The sequence below is a fragment of the Anoplolepis gracilipes genome, chromosome 3 (genome assembly GCF_047496725.1).
Source record: "Anoplolepis gracilipes chromosome 3, ASM4749672v1, whole genome shotgun sequence".
Classification (NCBI taxonomy): domain Eukaryota; kingdom Metazoa; phylum Arthropoda; class Insecta; order Hymenoptera; family Formicidae; genus Anoplolepis; species Anoplolepis gracilipes.
Window position 1 is genome coordinate 13948802 of NC_132972.1, and position 19494 is coordinate 13968295.

Here is a 19494-nt window from a genome sequence, read left to right on the forward strand (position 1 = left end):
TAAATCTTTAAAGTTAATAAAAATACGTATATATCTGCTGTAAAAATATTGCATTTTATCAATTACTTTGCGTTGTCTTACGACACATAATGTCAAACTGACATTCTTCGTCGCGATCTGGATATATCGCTTTCATAATAGATATTGGACATGGCATATTATTTGGACAACCTGCCAAATATACTGGTCGTTCTTGAAGCATGAATAGAATACTAGGACCTTGAGATGCACAACTAGAAAGAGTGAGATTAAAGAATTACATATATGTATGAATAACACAATTTTATATAATTTCAAAATAAAAACATACTCGTATAAAACAAATGCCATGTTAGATGCAAATGTATCAATAATACTGCTTCTCCAAACTCTTTTATCTTCTTTGTGCAGTGTAAAAGAATCATGCATCAAAGGATGTTTGTCTTTAGCTACTCCAAGTAAAGCCAATAATTTCAGAATAGTTCCAGAATGTGTAAAATAAGCTGTTGTTGTTGTCTTTTCTTTAGATCTGTAAAATAAAAATAATGCTTTTTTAATATATTATTTCAATGTATTACATATTTATTGACAAAACTCTTTTATTCAATAAGGCATTGGCTGATTTTTTTTTAGATCCTACAAACAAAGATCTGAACAAAATTGAATATATATATATATATATATATATATATATATATATATATATATATATATATATGCTCTTTGTAATATATAAAATTATATATATAAATATAATTATAAGCTCTTAAATTGTATTTGTTGTAGCAATATGTATAGATTTTCATACCTAAAAAAATCAAACATATCTTTTAAGGCAGGGCATGCTTGCTCATAAGTTAATGGATAACCATATCCATCAATCCAATAGAATTCTAGATCTTCTGCATATTCAAAAATCTATAAAACAAATTTAGAATTTAATGTGCAAGTAAATTCTATTATTTAGTAACTTAAACACATCATTTTACAAGGTATACAAGAGCTTTAAGGAGCAAATAACTAAAATAAGTAAATAAATAAAGTCATAATTTAAAAAAATTAAAAACGAACGCGAAATATAATACGTTAAAATGTTATAAATTTATAAAAATATTAAAATTTAATTTTATTTTAAGATCTTACCCTGAAATCATTCAATGAAAATATTTTACACCAAGGAGATACTATACTCTGATTCCAAGCAGTTTCGAAGGCACACATTGTATGCATTAAATGTACACTTTCTGGAAATATATATAATAATCACATTCAATATAATAAATAGTAAAATCTTGACAGTATAACATTGAATATTTACATGCATATGTTTAATAATAGCGCTAACCATAATCAATATTGTGGCCAATACGCTTTTCAATATTATTTAACATATCTTTAACAATTTTGCTATCCAAAAATTTCGTTTTTTCTAATCTTGCATTTGAATTTTTATCAACTTCTTGGCGCCAGCGAGGACAAGCCTTGTAAAACTAAAAAAATATATGTCAAAATAATCATCTAGAGAGAGAAAAATAGAAAAGAGTGACAAATCACCTGAGAATTTGAAAATAATACAAAATTTAAAAATTACTCTTATAACTGGATCTCGATAAATCGGCGCTGGAAACCAAATATTTTTACTATTATGCCAACCAAATAAACCAACAGCAAAGTGCTTTGCGCTCTCCTCTGTACGTTGAGTGGAAGTATATCTAAACTAAAATTCACAGTTGGTGATCAAAGGACATGAACACATATATAAAATGATTAAATATTTTATCATACATACTTTATAGGTTTGATTGTTGAAAGTTTCCGGCATCAGAGATGGAAATCTTGCCTGATATCTTTCTCCAAGATCAATCATTTCATTCTCTCCTTCTAGTGTCAATTTCATCATGTCTCTTTCAGCAAGTGACATTTTCCATTTCTTAAATAAAGCTGCATCATTTGCTGACAGACTTGTTGTATTTTGTTTATAATTTTGTAATATTATATGTTGCCACTCTGGTAACTCATTTATCATACGAGGTATATATTTCTTGCCTGGATAACGAGTCCCATGACGCAGAATTAACCAAATCTTTTTTTCGACACAATCTATAAATTATATATCAATAAAAACATATATTAGTACAAATTCAATCATATTAAATGTATAAAAAGCAACTAGCAATATTATAGAATACCTTCAAATTCCAATGCAGAATCATCATAATTAGCTACACATCTGTAAGGAGTTTTTGATCCTAGTTTACATTCATAAGTACCATTACGCCTGAGATAATTACAAGCATAAGAAACATCTATAGTTATACAAAAGATAATAAATTTAATAAACAGTTTCCAAAACATTTTGTCAATCTTGTAACTTTTCTAATCGAAAATATACATAGAAATTATTAGTATCGTGCGCATAGACATCTTGCGCATATATATATACGTATATACATATCAAAATAAAAATAAATTTTTATAACAAGAATTTGTTTTCCACATTTTCCAATATAATGTTATTGTTCATGCCGAAACACTTTCCATTTTCCAATGCTTCAAATTTAATGTACTGTTATTCCGTAAGTGGCGTTGTTGTCTTATTGGATTGATTAACAGAACTAGCACGCATATCTACTAAAGGTACAGTCATTGACAGTTATGAAGAAGGATTGGAGGTTAGAGTTGAAGGTTGATTTACTTTAAAAAAAGAAAAAGGAAAGATAGGTAAGAATCGAAAGTTTATTCAATTTAATGCTCGCTTTTTATCTGATATTTTGTTATTATATATTTAGTGATATTTAATATAATTTGTTACAGATATATAAAAGAAAAAAAATGCATCTTAAGATTTGGATGATTGATTTAAAAAGCTGATTAATTTAAATCTAATGTAAGTACTTAATTATTTTTAAATAATTGTTTTAATATGTAGTTCGAATATAACGCATTACTTTTTAAATTTATAATATATATATATATATTCTGTATGAAAGGGAGATTAAATTTACTACTGATTAAGTAGAACAGATTAATGTTATGCTAGAAATTATTTTAATAGCTTGTATTATATATTACTTTATATTTTTAAATGAACTTGTATTAATATTAATATGTTAACTTTAATAATTTAATTTGATGCTTTGATATGTAATCAGATGGGGAAAAAAAGAAATGTTCAACCTCCGCCAATAATGCCAGGACGGATAAAAGTAGAAATAAAAGATGAAATAGGTAATAATGCATGAAAATATGATAATAACTTTAAGAAAAAGTACAAATTATTAAAAATGAATAATTATTTATGTCAGTGAATACAGTTTCGATTATGTTTATGTAGGAGATAGTGATGTCTTAGTAGCAAGAGATCGTTTAAAAGGTGCTCTTCGAGAATTATTACAACATAGTGACACAGGTTCATCAGCAGACTCAGGCGAAGAAAGTTCTGCTCAGGATTATAAACATTCAATGAGAAAGATGTAAAGTTCAAAGTATCTTGTTGCAAATTCTTTCTATTCATAATGATTAATCTTTTAATAAATATAATACACAGGACCAAATCCATTACTCTCCAACAACCGCGGAAAGTCAGACGTCGCCGACAAATACAGACTGATACAGCATTTCATCATACATATGTGATGAAATTATTTGATCGCAGTGTTGATTTAGCTCAATTTCGAGAGGATACACCACTTTATCCCATATGTCGTGCTTGGATGGCCAATCAACCAAGGAATCCAAATTTGGTTCCTAAGTAAGTAAAATTATACAGATATTGTTTATTTGCATTATTTATATTCATATTACTTATATTATTTATATTCATATTTGCTTATATTATATTTATATAAGAGTAATACCTTATTTTAAAATATATTACATCACTCTTATAGCTGTTGAAAATTATTGTTTTTTTTAGTATTACAATATTTTGTATTATATGATATTCTCTCTTAAGATTCCATAGGTATCTCATTATTAATAAGAAAAATACACACAATATATATGTACACATATACACACATATATATATATATATGTATATATATATATATATATATATATATATATATATATATATATATATATTTAAATGCAATTGGAATACATTTATATAATAGCAATTCAGTTAAATTATTACAGGAGTATTTTAACTTCTCTCTTTCTCTCTCTCTCTCTCTTTCTGTGTACATAATTCCATATTCTTTTGCAAAATTAAAATAGATATATTGATTTATATACAGAGTGCGTAGCCCAAGTCCAGAAATAGTGAATGAAGTTAACATAACAAATAATTTAATTGATGCTAATGGAGAGCTAAATGATGTCCACTATTTGCCTGCTCCTTTGCCTCGTGAGGAGGCTATACCAAGAAATCGTATTCCATCTCCTATACTTGGAGAGAAAGAAGAATTGAACTTAGATTATGTGAGTCAACAATTTTGACAAATGTATAAAGTTCAAATTTTTTAATATTAAAACAGTATACACATAAATTATATTAAACTCTTAAAAGTAAGAAAGGTGTAGTGTGTATATATATATATATATATATATATACATGCACATATTGTCTATATTATTCACATATTTTAATGGATATAAATTGCATATATATATTTACAGGAAGGACAAACTCTCAAATCGCGGGAACAATTAATGAAGGAACACATCACATGGTGGAATGCTATTCGTAAAAAATGGCATCAGCGAGCACATAAAAATGAACAACGTTATATACAAAGTGCTACTATACTTAACACTATTTTTACAAAGTTTGTATACAAATTTGTTTGTTAACATAAGAGAGAAATGATCTCTTTGATAAATTATATTGATGTTACTGATTTACTAATTTTAATTACTTTAGGGCGCAAGCAGAGTTTGAATAGCAGAGATATGGCAGTCCGATGACTGCCAGTTCTTGCATCATTGATAATTTCGTTTCTGATAATTTTTATTACGTCATCAAGGAGTAATTTCTTATTTTTCTATATTCATTGGTAAGTGAATGCATAAAGGGGCTATATTTATACACGTCTTATATGTGAATGCAGTTTTTATTTATAATGCCCAGAAGAAAGTTGTAATCATCATGTTTTAATAACATTACAAAATATTGAATTCTGACTTTAATACAAGAGAACATTGTAATACTTGTAACTTTATTCTTTTAATAAAGGTAAATGCAATATATAATAATTAATTTTTTTCCTTAAAACACCATATTTTATCAAGATATGCATACATAATGTAGTATGTCAATTAAATAACATATAAAAATAAAATTTACTCTTATATCAAATACAAATAATGTATTATTATTAATTTATACTATATATAAAATCTTTCATACTCAATTTGTTTCGCATAAAACTTTGGAAGGGGATGAACACACATTGATAAATGCTTATTATATATAATTCCTAATAGTTCCTTATGTATGCCATTGTATTGAAATATTACATACAATTGTTATTGTAGATATGAAAAGGGATTTTTGTAAAAATGTTTGATTAAAGATGATGGTTATTTTTTATATTATCCTAGTTGCAATTATTACTGTGCACTTGTAAATTCATAGAAGTAGAGATTAAAACTAAGGAGAAAGGACCAGATGAATAATTTTTGAAGACTTGAGAATTACATGCTTTTTATTATAGATATTAACAGTCATAACTTACATTATTTACTTTCAATTAATAGGATTTACACAAACACTGTTTGATTGTTTGTCAATTGTGACTGTATTTTTTTTTAAAGAGCAATTGTAATTTTCAAGACTTCCCTATATACTTATTAAAATGTCTAGATTTCATTAAAGATTTCATTTCGTTTTATATAAAAATGTAGCTAAGAAATAAATAACATAATTTAAATTATTCACTTGGTTAACTATTACTATATTATTTTTATTTTTTGACCTGTATCAACTATTATACTCCGATAACAAATGTTCATAAGCAACATTATTATTCCTTAATGCACTTTGCAATCTATAAATTGTATATGAAATGATTTTTTTCGTACAGCCTCAAGAGATGAGACTGGAAGATTTTTCACATTTCTGGAAGTATGCTGTAATAAATTTGTTTTTATCACCATTGCACACACACTTTGGAAGTTTACTTTTCTGTCAAAGATAATTCTAGCACTTGACGAAAGGTTTCTTCTTCTAATAATCGCCGTTGTTCTTCTTCTATTTGTTGTTGCTCGGAAAGTTTTAACGCTAATCTCAACTGTTCTGCTGTGCCTTCGAGAGAATCACTATCTTCATTTTCATTTATACCGGCCGAATTTGTAGTACCTTCGGCAGATCCAGCTGTTTCTTGATATAATACCAAGCTAGCCTGAATTGCCCTGCATAGAAAAAAAAAGATTGTTATTTAAATATAATTCAAATTTTTATGGTGCAATTTGACGTAATTTTTTCTAGGTTTTTAAAAATATCTTATAATTTAAAGAGTCTAATAAATAAGGTTTATATTAATTACGGTACGAATAAATCTGCTGAATAATTTACCTGGAATTAATATTTACAATAAAATCACCCACCTGTCTGAACATTAATTGTAGCACGAAAACACATGCACAAAATTAATAATAAAATATATTTTCTCAATGATAACATTTACTAAAAACATAATACATTCATAGCATTCTCTTTACTATATGTTTATTGTATACCTTTGAAGTTGTCTTTCTTCTTCTGTGGTCATGTTAGGTGTAGTTGGTCTAGATGGTTTTTGCGCTCTTAATGCTTCCCATATATCAACCTGCGTAAAATAACATTCTTAAAAAATAGGAAATATATCACATATATCATATATATTACAGATACAAGAAAATTTTGAGAACTGTACAAAACAATACAGAAAAACGATACCTCGTCACGTTCACTGCCAGCTTCTAGAAGACTTTGCTGAATAGCAAACTGCAACAAATCATCTTCTTCTTCAATACTAAATTGTGTTCTGACTTCTGCACCTATATTCAAAAATAATGTGCATTAAATACAAATTGATATATCATATATGCATCAGTGTTAAACAAAAATTGACAGATTATATATGTATCAGTATTAAACAAAAATTTTACCCAATTTCGCATATCCACTAGGTGCCTCGAAACAAACATCATCGACTAAGCAAGTTACACGATTAGTTTCTTGTAAATGGCCCACATGTGGTACTTCTTGATCCAAACCAAATATATTTCCAAATGTTATTCTTGCATTGAGAATGTGAAACAGTGGAATTTCTGGAAAAAGACTCCATTATTAATATAGTTTATATGCTATCATATATGTATTCGATAATGTGTATCATATAATGAATTAAAATCTTACCAATTTTAACAGGAAAACCAGCTGGAAGTTGCATTTGAATAAAATCTTTCAATTTTGCAAAATGTGAACTAGATATAGCCATCAAATCTACAATTGGCATAATTTGTTCTTGAAGACTTAATGGATAATCCTCACTCAACCATAAAGTTGCCTAAAAATAAAAATTAGTTTAAATTAGTATAACAATTATACTAATAACAATCATAAGTATATATAATAAATTTATTGAAATAAATCAAATATTATATTTTATATATTATAGTAACCCATAAATAAATATTATAGTAATTCATAAAATTATATAATAAATGTTAGATCTGTATTTTTATCTAATTTTGTGTATAACATATTTTTATATCAGTTTATAATACCTTAAATTTTTGAATTTTTGTATTAATTTCTTTTGGTCGACCTATATCTCTTCCATTTAAATCAACAGTTGGATCAAAGTATTCTTCAATAGTAATGTTAGAGGGATTACCTACATTATTAAATTCTTCCTAAAATGTATAGTTTGATTAAAATATGTTTATATATATATATATATATATATATATATATATATATATTATTATTGAGAAAAAGATTACACTGGTGGTAATAGCGCTGCAACTCTCCTGTTGCTGCTCTGCAATACCAAGAAATGATTGCAAAGGTGTTCTCGGTGCTCGGGCTCTTGCTTTGTCTGTTTCAGATAGGTGCTCCAATCGAGTTTTAGTTATTAATTCCACATTGCTCGCGCTAAAAACTTTACATTCGTGACCATTTATTACTTCGCTCTTATCGGAACGCCATCCCCAAAGACCTGCTTTATTGCTATAAAAAATTTAACATAAATAATATTTAGAAAAATAACTTTGAAATATAGAAATATCGTATCATAAACTATTATAATTAATTATACCGTTCAAAACTAATTTTATCCGTGTCTATGTATGTCGTAACTATAGGATTAGTAAGCCGAGCTATCACGCCTTCTTCAGACGGTTCCATTAGTTGTATATTATCATCTCCTATAAGTTTCATATGTTCGATATAAACTTTTCTTGTTTCATGGTCTACTTCCATCATTGTTGCCCCATCATCTATAAAAATATTATATAAATTTCGTAGATTGTGTTATATTATATACTACATGGATAATTCATAAATGTTTAGTTTTAAAAAGAGAATCCATATTAATGTTATATTGTATACTATACAAACATATTTGATACAAAAATGCTTTATATTATTTACATATACGTGTGTATGTGTGGGTGTGTGTGTGTGTGTGTGTGTGTGTGTGTGTGTATGTGTGTGTGTGTGTGTGTATATATAGTCAATCTATTAAATTATAATTAATTCAATTAATGAAACAAAATGAGAAAAAAACGATAGAAATGAAAATTGTATAATGCTTATATCAAAGGAAAATCTCCTGTGTTTATGTATAATAACATTTTTATGTTTATACAAAAATTTCTAGTTATACAATGCCTAAATTAAATCTTTGAAACATATCACCTGTGTTATGACCACCCATACTGAACACATAACTGCGTTCACATCTAATTGCCATAGGTGGATTTGATGCAGCTTGCATTAACATATAGAACTTAGTAAAGAACAAATAAAATTGTGGCATTTCCGAAATATAATAATTAATCGCAATTTAAAAGAAAAATAAAGTTATAGAATAATCATGCACAATTAGTAATATTACAATATCTATTAGATATTTATATGCTTACTCTGTCCTTTGAAGACATAGCTACGATTGCCGCGTTGCCAATTTGCATGATCAAAGCCTAACAAAGTAGTATCTATCCTCACATTACTACCTTGTTTATAAACTTTATAGGTATCACTTGGACACATCCGAGATGCAAGAGGAACTAGTCAACAAAAATAATGGCAGTTAATCACATGTGTTATTAAAGAAGAATCAAAATATATGTTAAAATTAAAGTATTAAATTCAAATTATGGATACAATAAATTAATTAATGAGACAGCAAATGTTGAAGATTACGCACAGTTACAAAAACCAGTATTATATATAAATTATCATAAATCATTAATCATCTATTTCTCACCCCAACTTGTAAACTCCCACTTCATTTCTACATAAAAATCAGGTGCCTGAAAAGAATTTTTGTTATTAGGATCATTAAATTAACAATCAATAATAAAAGTAAATCAATATCATAAGTTCTTACATAATAATTCACACAAGTTCGTAAGTTAATATTATATAGCTTACATAATTTCTAGAAAAGAAAAACTCTTTAATCTTATTAAAGAATCTTTCAGTCATCAAAAAAGTAATATTTGTGAGAAATAAGTATATATTGAATTTCAACAATACTCATTCTATTCTTAATTAAATTATATATACACTGACCTGTTTAAGTTTGTGAAGTAATTCTGGTATACCAGCAACTCGATTACAATACCTCTGGTAATCTCTTCTAGCAAGCACCAATTGTAGCAATTCAGGATTCCCTGTACCCACCGCTTCTTGGACCACTGTTTTAAAGCAAATTAAACTGATTATTTACTGATATTCTCTAATAACAATAAATATAAATTGATCAAAAATACAAATGTTTTATTATAAATAAATAAAAGCAAATTACCACTCCATCCCTGAGTATTTTCTGTATTAACATTGGCTTCATGCTGTAATAGAACTACAGCAGAATCTGTATGACCTAAAGTTACTGCTAGCATGAGTGGTGTCCTTCCTCGATTGTCATGTTTTTCTATATCGTGCTAGAAAATATTTAAATATTACGTAATTAACATTTCATATTATATCAATATGTAGTTAACAAAAAGGCAATTTGACATGTATCTCAAATATAATTTAATCATACTATCTAAAATAATTATTATAGTGATATTACATTTTTAGTTTTTTTTAACATATTTTTTTGGTCAATATTATAAAAAATTAAAATGATATATTAAATATTAAAAATATGCCATGTTATAAAGTATAATATATTGCCTGTTGTTGTTTCAGTAATGTAATATCAAGAATTCCAGGTTTTTACATATCTAAGGTTTCTCTCTTTGTATGAAAGGTTTCAGATATTTCTTTTAATATAAGTTACTACACAAACTTGAACCAATTGTACAATCATAAATTAGAAAAATATAATTATAAAAGAATTTTTTTAAACGTAATAATATATTGTACAAAGCATTATGTACATAAATGCAATACTTTGTCACATTATAAATTTATAATTGATAAAGCTACCTCTATAGAAAATGCTTATATATATATATATATATATATATATATATATATATATATGATTTTAATCTTATCTATCTTATCTTATCTATGTATGTATAATTCAATTTATCTCAAAAGAAGTGTAGAGAGTTAATTACAGAAACAATTTTAATTTGTATTAACACTAATGATACTTCTTGTAATATCTTACAATATTATAATATTTGATTTGCATGTATGACTATTTATGACTATTTTTATCAAAAATTGATATTTATGTATAAAATAAATACATTAATTTCGTCATAACATACAAAATAACATGACTGTAAAGACAACATATTATTCCACATAGTATCACACAAACAGTACAAAAAATACCTGCAATAGCCTGACATTTATATTGCATACTTTATAGAGAGCTATAATTATCGTAATCAGCTGACAGATTCACATAGAATCGTTATTTTTAAAGTGTTGTGACAATCTGGATAAATATGTAAAAAGAATGCACTAAATATAAAACACTATGGCGTGACAAATATATTAATCAAATTATTATTATTAACAGACGAATAATATCTATCACGTGCTATCCATCGGTAGTGAAATAATTACGCAATTTTCGCTAGGATATTAATGAACGAAAAATATTCGTTATCGTTGATAACTAAACTATTAATATGGAAAAATATGCGAAAATAAAAATCACGATTGGTAAATGCGATTAAACCACACATATTTCGTTAATCACACATACACACACATATTGTACCATCTCATATGATTCATGAACAATTTAATGTCAAATGAGACGAGTTGCAATTAAATGGCAAGTCTGATGCAAACCTGATTTGTGGATAGTTCCTTGTCGAGTTCTACATAGCTGTTATGCCAGACGAGACAGTGCAATGGATAATTCTTTCGTACAGTATCTATATTCACCATTTCTACGAGATTTGATTAACATTAACATACAATGACGTTTATTATAACAAATACCACGAGTCGAGCGCGCGATACGAAATTTTGACAGCGGAATACATGACATTAGGCGAAAGAAGTATAGGTCATTGAATACACGGTGTTTTAAAGAGAGACGTCAATATCTATATGTCAGACACTGAATTTCAATTGTAGTTTAGAATTGCATTCAAGAATCTACCTATCGGATAGAGTAGCGTTCGATTGGCCTATCAGGATAAGAGATCTTTGCTTCTGATTGGTCATTTCAATGCTATTCTAGCACGACGAGTAGATTTTCGAACACAACTTACGATGTCTGAAGGATGGTGCAATGAGCGGGAAAATTTAAATATTTAAACATATATTTATAGATTTTTGCTTATAAAATCTGCGTCAAGTATTGCGATCTAATTTTAGAATTATTCTTTTAAATGTCATTTTTGCATGTAGAATGATAAATATATGCATATTTGAAAGATTTGGAAATTAAACAGAATAATCGATAACAGTAATTAATAATTAATAGCAGTATTTCGATCATAAAAATTGTTTTTTTTTATTCATAATGCCAAAATTTATATTACGGATGTTTTATAAATTTATCTAGCTTATAGAAAGCCTAAGTTTTCACAAAACATCTACAAGATTTTGCTACATCTTTCTGTGAAAAAAGAATTGATTTTGCAAAAAGCTTGCATTACATCTACATATACGTATATTTAATATACAATCGTAAAATTATTACGACAAACAATGAAAATTTGTACAATATATAGTGCTATGGAAAAAAGTGGGACGTGTATATATAATTTTAACTTTTATTTTTAGAGGGAAACAAAATTACGTAATTACACATAATAATCATGGAAATAACTTATAAAATGAAATATCACATGTATATATCTATATTTATGGGCACGTGTTGTTCAATGAGAAAAAAAAAATATTTTTACCCTCCTAGATGAAGGGTGAAGAAGGGGTGAAGGTAACAGCAGGAGGAGAAGGAAGAGGAGGAGGACGGCGATTTACAACACGAACTGGAAAAGATTGCCTTTACGAACACTTACGAGGGAAGTTACACGAATGAACGCGCCGAGCTCCCGGATCGCCGGGCAGCACCGATTGACGTCACCAATAGAGGCGGCCAAGATGGTTGTCAATGTTGATAAGTGGTTTGGTTACGCGGAGGAGCAGCAGTGATAACGTCGCGTCTCGACTGTGGAGTTCCGGGCCTGGCGGCCGGCCAGTTATGCTCGTGAAATAAAAGGGGCCCGTCCTCACGGTGAGGATCCGCGCGGTTTTCGGGTCGAGCGTTGCGCGCAAGGAATGGCGGACGGCGAGGAGGAGATACGACGTGCCCTGAAGGACGTGCAGTCTATGATCGACGTCTGCGCCGAACGACTCGAGGGCCTGCGGACCCAATGCTCCACCAGCGCAGAGCTCACCCAGCAGGAGATAAGGACGCTCGAGGTAACCGTCGCTTCGGTGGCTCGTGAAAATCAGGCCCGATTGCCGCCCGATAATCGTCCCCTCCCGGCGCTCTCTGTTGATGTATCGCGACGTGTTGATTGTCAACAAAATTGTCAAATTGTACAATCGTGACTGTATCCTTTGTACATGGTGAATTTTTAGATGCTCCTTTTTGACGGGGAGTTTGATGAAAATTTAATTTCATCTCATTACCCTTTGTCATACGCTGTATCTTGTATTTGAGAATGTTCATCCCTGCTGTTTTTGCAATCTACGAATGAGAAATTGGAAATTTGTAATGTTATGTTTTTATTATAATTTTTCTTTTTATCGAAAAACATGATATTAAGAATTTGTCTATAATTTTTCTACGTTTACAATATAATAAGATTTATGGTATATATAATCTGGAAGTTTATAATATGAAATTTATATTGGCAAATTTATTTGATTTCTGCATTTATGTTTAAACATTACATGCTTATCTTGAAGTATTATAATTAACTGATAATTATATCAGAATAAACAAACTTAACAAAATATGTTTAAGAGAAATATATATATATATAAATAATGTATATTATAATTTTCTTTGTGAATTGTGACAACATAATCTATGGCATAATAGCTAGAACACAGAGAGTAAAATCTATCTATATTTATTATTTATAGGGGAAATTAATAAAATTATACTCTAAACAACTTGTGACAAAGGCCAAATTGGCCCACTTGGCAGAGATGAGACAATATCCATCATTACAACAATGGTTGCGGGTAGTTGGTCTGACCCAGGAATCAATTCAGGTAATAATACATGAGAACATGTGGTAATATTTCCAACAAGTTCTCATCCATGCAAGAAACATCAAATTGGTGTGCAAAGTAGCACTATACAACCTGAAGTGTTTCCATTAAAGTCATAATTTTTCTTTTTAATATCTTATTGTAATAATTTTAGATGATCTGTAACAAAACTAGTTCCCTTGAGGCCCTGAAAGAGAAATCTGAGCATGAATTAAACAGCATGCTAGGTGAAAATAATGTACGCCGTGAGGAGGAACATCGTAGGCTCTGCAGAGCATTACATAATTTACGGCGATATATGGGTGAATAGAACTTATTTTAGAAGAATATATATATATTCTTTTTTTTGTTGTATAAAACTAAATAGCATTATATCTTTGGTATTACATGTTTTGTCAGATGTTCTTATAAGAGGAGATATGGAGAATAGTGATATGAATTTATATTGGGATTCTTGGGATAGACATCACTTACGCACGGGACCCTCTCCTAGGCCCATTCGATCTCGCACTACACGAAGTTCCGTTCCATCAGAAGATAGCATTCCGTATCATAATAACAATAATGTCAACAGCGATATATTGGCACAAGCTTCTTCTGTAATATCTTTGATGTCAACTAGTCCTCCTTGTACCCCTCTATTACAAAGACAAAAATATGGTAAGTATAAAATAACCATCTTTTTAACTATATCTTGTGCTCCATTATGTTTTAAAAATTATATTTAGTAAATTTTTAATATGTAACATAAATACTTTTGAAGATATATATTTGATGTTCAGGCATCTACGAAATGTTTTTTTCATATAAAGTTAAGCATTTGAAGTATATTTGAATTCGTTCATTCACATATTTTCTTCTCAAATATATCTAACTTTTACTACATGGAAAACATTTCTGATATCTAGTGTACTTCAGTATCTAATTTGAAATATAAGCAATCATATCTTTATACTGTACAATAAATTCTTTTTTATTATAGGAACTAAATTTCCAACAACTCCTCCTCCATGCAAGAAACATCAGATTGGTGTGCAAAGCAGCACATCACAACCTGAAGTGTTTCCATTAACTAAGTCAAAATCTCATGAATCACAATTAGCAAATCGTCTTGAGAATATACAGCTTGATAATGATAAAGATGATACATCATCTAGGTAATACTTTACTATATCTGTTATAATCTCTTTTATTAATTTAATATTAAATATTGTTATTTTATAATATATAATAAATACTAATTTTACAGAGCTAGTTTAATATAAAATATATATAAAAACGTTAAAGATTCTAATATATTATCTTTTAGTTCTGGAAACGACTCTTCTGCAGGAAAAAAAAGTGATTCTACTATAAAAGGAAGAAATCGTCTACCAACAGAACCAAGTTCATGCTGTAGTACGACAGATTTTGTGAAAGCAGAGAGTCTCTTGCCAAACAGTAATAGTCCTATTAAATCTCCACCTTACACTAATCCAGAAAGTGATGATCACAGTTTCAAGGGAACAAGTACATGAAAGAAAAACTATTTTAGTATTATATGTATACATATCATAAACATAAGTTAATGTAATACTTTCTTTTATTTTATCTTTAGTAACAAGTCTCCAAGTGCCAAAATCTCCACGTACTCCAACTGTGACTCGAACCATGGGTCATATGATTGCTCATCGCTTTACCAAAACTTTTAACATGATGGCAACTAGATGTGACTACTGTGAAAAGCCAATGTGGGGATGGGGCACCATTTTAAAATGCAAGGAATGTAAATATAAGTGCCACCGAGAATGTGAATCCAAAGTACCCCCCTCGTGTGGCCTACCTCAGGAACTCTTTAATGAGTTTAAACGAACTGTACAAGGTGATGGTATGTACAAATTATGCAACTTTAATAACTAACTTTTTCTCTTATATTTCTTTTAAATTGCGGTACAATAGATTTTTAAAAACGATATCTGATATGATATACTAAAAATTTCATACATTCTTACTAAATTTTAAACAAATTCTTTTAGGTATGAGTGCTTCCCCGATATTAAGCAAGCCTGGCATAACATCTCCGAATCATCAGAATCCAAATTTATTAAAGAAAGATCGAAGACGGTCATATGTACATCCTTCTATGAATATACCTTTTCAGGTATGTTACAATCTACAATTAATTAATTTTTTTAATGGGTTATTTTTTACAGTTTTTTTAAATAGATTTTTTTTATAGTTTTTTTATATAGATCAAATAATAGAGAGTGGTGCAAAATTTTATATATGTAATTATTTATATTAGACTGCAGATTCTAGTTCAAATACCTCGAGCTGTAACAGCTCAACGCCTTCTAGTCCAGCATTGCTACCTGTCAATACTAGCCAGACTCCACAGGCGCCTGTCAAACAACAGTTCCATTTTCCAGGTAAAAAAAAGTGAATAAGATTAAATTGAATAGGCATGAGCTCAATGATAAATAATCAAAAGGAAAAAAGGCCGAATATGAGCAAATTGCAAATTCAAGTGTGTGTGTGTGTGCATGAATTCGTAAGATAAAATAATTACAAATAAATTATGACATTAATACATCCTCACACACTTGAATCTGTGGTTTACTCATATTTGACCTTTCTTTCTTTACTTAAAAAAAAGTAAAAGTTATAATTTGACTTTATCAGACCAAACATGTTACTTATTTTGTTTGCAGATGTAGCGAATGAAAAAGGGGTGACACATGAAACGCACAGATTTGAAAGTACAACTATGTCGAGTGATAGTGACAGAACAGTAAGCGTTTCCGGATCTGGTAGCGTTAGTACAGATTCAGAAAAAACACCGGTGAGAGTTGATTCTCAGGATTCTCAAGTTTCCGATAGCGAAATACCTGGGGACATAAGTCGTTGGCCTCGACAGAATAGTGTATGTGTGTTAAAGAAAATCTTTACAAGAATATGAGATGTCTAAAATGAATAAATTTTGTTTTATATCTTGTATATTTTTTTAATCGCAGTTGTCGATGCGAGAGTGGGACATTCCATACGATGAATTAAAGATTGGAGAAGCAATCGGCACGGGAAGGTTTGGAACAGTATATAGAGGCAATTGGCATGGAGATGTTGCAATTAAAGTCATAAATATGGATTATTATTTAGACAATGATAAGATATTAGAAGCATTCAAATTAGAGGTAAGAATATATACATTTACAATTAAAATTAAATTCAGAATTTGGTAATAATGGTAAATATTTTATCTTGATTATCATAGGTAGGCACATTCCGAAAAACACGACATGAAAATCTAGTTTTATTTATGGGAGCTTGTATGAAACCTCCTCGATTAGCTATAGTGACTAGTATGAGTAAAGGCATGACACTTTATACTCATATTCATTTGCGAAAAGATAAATTTAATACGAATAAAACTACTATTATAGCTCAACAGATTTCTCAGGTATGCAGAATTTATTTATATGCATGTAATTATACTAGTATCTGAATAAATATTATGTTAAAAAGGATATTAAAAATATATAAATATATGTAATATGAAATTTATAATATAAAAAAATATTATCAAACGTTATTGTAATTTTTTCATTATATTATATATATATATATATATATATAGAGCAATACATTATCATATTCAAGCAATAACTTTATCTTGTAGGGTATGGGATATCTCCATGCTCGTGGCATAGTGCACAAGGATCTTAAGAGCAAAAATATATTTTTAGAAAATGGAAAAGTTGTAATAACAGACTTTGGTCTGGTCAGTGTTACAAAGTTGTGTTATGGAAATAGGTAAATTAATGTCTCGTAGAATAAAATTTATTTTTTGCTAGATAAATTATATTTTTATAATACATTACATTCTTTTGAAATATAAGCTCATTCCATATATGTATTTAGGAAAGGAAATGGACTGAATATACCACCTGGTTGGTTATGTTACTTAGCACCTGAGATTGTTCGACGATTGAGACCGCAACAAAATCGAGATCAAGAAGAGTTACCATTTACAGCTGCTTCTGATGTTTATGCATTTGGGTTAGTATATTCTCTTTTATGATATTTTTAATTATGTAAATCTGAGTTCTTATGTTCTAAATATATAATTCTATATACTGTGTAGAAATTATGAAACAATATGTTTAAACATTTTTAATGCCTTGTTTGTGATAAAATATTTCAATGATGTAATCATATATTTTATCTTATAATTAATAAATAAGTTTCAACAATTTCTAGAAAAATATATTATAAGGATTATAGTATAGCAAATGTGTAAGTATACAATTTGAGATTCTTTAAAAAAATACTTTCTGATAGGACTGTCTGGTATGAGTTATTATGTGGTGAATGGCCATTTAAAGGTCAACCTCCTGAAGCTATTATTTGGCAAGTTGGAAAAGGAATGAAGCAACCTTTAGCAAATTTGCAAGCTTCTCGTGATGTAAAGGTACATACACGTTTAAAATGTATATATCTATACAATTGTTTCATTATTTTATCAATTTTATGCGCCATCTACAAAAGTTATAGAATTATAATTTATAACTTTTTTAGGACATTTTGATGCATTGTTGGTCATACCATGCAGAGAAACGTCCTGATTTTACAAAGCTGTTAACTACACTCGAAAAGCTGCCTCGCAAAAGGTTAGCGCGTAGTCCCTCTCATCCTATACATCTTTCTCGTTCTGCAGAATCTGTGTTTTGAACATTAAGTCTATTTAAATATGCTGTTGTTCTTGTAGTGTAAATATAGAACTGTGCAATTATTGCCAGATCTTTGTTCGTGAAGAGTAAAATAAAAGTCACTAAAAGGGTTTGCTCTCGTTTGTATTATTAATTTATTAAAATGTGCAATGAAAGAATATTGATGTTAATAATTGAGATTGTTAATAAATTGTTTCAAATTAACTATGTATCTTTTATTGTGAATAGAGAACACGATATTTAAAAAAAGAAGTCTAGGAGTATGCACATTTATACTTACAATTAGATGTATGTAAATCTATACATTTCTGAAAACAAAAAATCTGCAGACTTGTAAACAAATATATAATTTTCAACAAATTTTATATATATATATATTCTATGGCAAAAATCTTCAGTGCACGTTTTAAGAAATATAGGTTTAACTTTTTTTTCTCAGGTAATATTGTAAATATACTTAATTGAAAATAGTGTAGATGATAGATAAATTATTTTAAATAAATTCTGCATTATAAATATATATTATAAATATAGAGGAGAGAATTGTCAGATAAATGTCTTTAAATTTAATAATTTTTCTCTCAAATATATTAAAAAAAATATATATATGTAATTCTACAATTTTAAATTATTTAAGCCATAATGTACATCAAGATCACTTATCTCAAATATTTCTTTCATATTTATATGCATTTCAAAATCTTTCTCTGCAGAAATCTTATTGTTAGATATTAGTTTTATATTTTCTAAAAATTAATCCTTATAGACATAAAAAGTATTTAATTTTTTATCTAAATATTATTATTTATGTCTGTGTATGGATAATTCTGATAGGAGCATATGTTATTACTTTAAAATTTTTTAAATTTTCTAAATTTTTTCTTACTATTCTCTTTTTCTCTAAAAAAAATTACAAGTTAAAACAACTATTTTACAAATTATAAACTGTTGTGTGTGTGTATATATATATATATATATATATATATATATATAAAA

The 19494-nt window shown here is 28.3% G+C and overlaps 4 protein-coding genes across 7 annotated transcripts; 2 read left to right on the forward strand and 2 right to left on the reverse strand.

Moving 5' to 3' along the window:
* Nucleotides 1–58: 58 nt before the first annotated feature.
* On the reverse strand, nucleotides 59–2491 carry LOC140663485 (multiple inositol polyphosphate phosphatase 1). 2 transcript variants are annotated; one of them, XM_072887693.1, is made up of 8 exons: nucleotides 2169–2485; nucleotides 1769–2079; nucleotides 1571–1696; nucleotides 1325–1469; nucleotides 1123–1223; nucleotides 788–897; nucleotides 311–508; nucleotides 59–233 (listed from the first exon to the last, which is right to left on the reverse strand). In XM_072887693.1, exons 1-8 carry the CDS (start codon nucleotides 2332–2334, stop codon nucleotides 59–61), a joined length of 1332 nt encoding a protein of 443 aa, XP_072743794.1. In that variant the 5' UTR covers nucleotides 2335–2485. The 2 variants fall into 2 exon arrangements, with proteins under 2 accessions (XP_072743794.1, XP_072743793.1); XM_072887692.1 differs by having other exon boundaries at nucleotides 133–508; nucleotides 2169–2491.
* Nucleotides 2492–2601: 110 nt separating this feature from the next.
* On the forward strand, nucleotides 2602–5178 carry Mip40 (Myb-interacting protein 40). The gene is made up of 8 exons (XM_072887694.1): nucleotides 2602–2700; nucleotides 2794–2866; nucleotides 3132–3207; nucleotides 3314–3452; nucleotides 3527–3730; nucleotides 4221–4404; nucleotides 4603–4751; nucleotides 4847–5178. The coding sequence occupies exons 3-8, from the start codon at nucleotides 3132–3134 to the stop codon at nucleotides 4866–4868; spliced, it is 774 nt and encodes a 257-aa protein (XP_072743795.1). The 5' UTR covers nucleotides 2602–2700; nucleotides 2794–2866; the 3' UTR covers nucleotides 4869–5178.
* Nucleotides 5018–11631, reverse strand: LOC140663484 (ankyrin repeat domain-containing protein 13D). 2 transcript variants are annotated; one of them, XM_072887690.1, is made up of 14 exons: nucleotides 11402–11631; nucleotides 9945–10080; nucleotides 9710–9834; nucleotides 9402–9447; nucleotides 9058–9201; nucleotides 8831–8902; nucleotides 8229–8409; nucleotides 7915–8140; nucleotides 7696–7824; nucleotides 7325–7475; nucleotides 7075–7236; nucleotides 6863–6963; nucleotides 6664–6752; nucleotides 5018–6336 (listed from the first exon to the last, which is right to left on the reverse strand). In XM_072887690.1, the coding sequence occupies exons 1-14, from the start codon at nucleotides 11498–11500 to the stop codon at nucleotides 6102–6104; spliced, it is 1896 nt and encodes a 631-aa protein (XP_072743791.1). In that variant the 5' UTR covers nucleotides 11501–11631; the 3' UTR covers nucleotides 5018–6101. The 2 variants fall into 2 exon arrangements, with proteins under 2 accessions (XP_072743791.1, XP_072743792.1); XM_072887691.1 differs by lacking the exon at nucleotides 8831–8902 and having other exon boundaries at nucleotides 11402–11629.
* Nucleotides 11632–12619: 988 nt separating this feature from the next.
* Ksr (kinase suppressor of ras) lies at nucleotides 12620–18702 on the forward strand. Of its 2 annotated transcripts, none has more exons than XM_072888369.1 (16): nucleotides 12620–12988; nucleotides 13661–13792; nucleotides 13947–14094; nucleotides 14192–14452; nucleotides 14775–14949; nucleotides 15102–15301; nucleotides 15390–15659; nucleotides 15808–15932; nucleotides 16077–16200; nucleotides 16483–16694; nucleotides 16786–16962; nucleotides 17043–17228; nucleotides 17448–17581; nucleotides 17690–17827; nucleotides 18110–18239; nucleotides 18347–18702. In XM_072888369.1, the coding sequence occupies exons 1-16, from the start codon at nucleotides 12845–12847 to the stop codon at nucleotides 18497–18499; spliced, it is 2709 nt and encodes a 902-aa protein (XP_072744470.1). In that variant the 5' UTR covers nucleotides 12620–12844; the 3' UTR covers nucleotides 18500–18702. The 2 variants fall into 2 exon arrangements, with proteins under 2 accessions (XP_072744470.1, XP_072744471.1); XM_072888370.1 differs by having other exon boundaries at nucleotides 15102–15232.
* The last annotated feature ends 792 nt before the right edge of the window (nucleotides 18703–19494 follow it).

Bases quoted from the DNA above. Each gene is read 5' to 3' on its own strand.
- Ksr (XM_072888369.1), top strand. From the start codon at position 12,845: ATGGCGGACGGCGAGGAGGAGATACGACGTGCCCTGAAGGACGTGCAG. The intron at 12,989-13,660 runs GTAACCGTCGCT...TATTATTTATAG, and splicing joins AGGAGATAAGGACGCTCGAG to GGGAAATTAATAAAATTATA. The intron at 16,201-16,482 runs GTAAAAAAAAGT...TTTTGTTTGCAG, and splicing joins ACAACAGTTCCATTTTCCAG to ATGTAGCGAATGAAAAAGGG.
- LOC140663484 (XM_072887690.1), bottom strand. From the start codon at position 11,500: ATGGTGAATATAGATACTGTACGAAAGAATTATCCATTGCACTGTCTC. The intron at 10,081-11,401 runs GTTTGCATCAGA...AATATTTTCTAG, and splicing joins AGGAACTATCCACAAATCAG to CACGATATAGAAAAACATGA. The intron at 9,835-9,944 runs GTAATTTGCTTT...GCTTTAAAACAG, and splicing joins AAATACTCAGGGATGGAGTG to TGGTCCAAGAAGCGGTGGGT.
- LOC140663485 (XM_072887692.1), bottom strand. From the start codon at position 2,334: ATGTTTTGGAAACTGTTTATTAAATTTATTATCTTTTGTATAACTATA. The intron at 1,224-1,324 runs GTTAGCGCTATT...ATATATTTCCAG, and splicing joins TGGCCACAATATTGATTATG to AAAGTGTACATTTAATGCAT. The intron at 509-787 runs GTATGAAAATCT...TTTATTTTACAG, and splicing joins GATATGTTTGATTTTTTTAG to ATCTAAAGAAAAGACAACAA.
- Mip40 (XM_072887694.1), top strand. From the start codon at position 3,132: ATGGGGAAAAAAAGAAATGTTCAACCTCCGCCAATAATGCCAGGACGG. The intron at 3,453-3,526 runs GTAAAGTTCAAA...TATAATACACAG, and splicing joins AAACATTCAATGAGAAAGAT to GACCAAATCCATTACTCTCC. The intron at 4,405-4,602 runs GTGAGTCAACAA...ATATATTTACAG, and splicing joins AAGAATTGAACTTAGATTAT to GAAGGACAAACTCTCAAATC.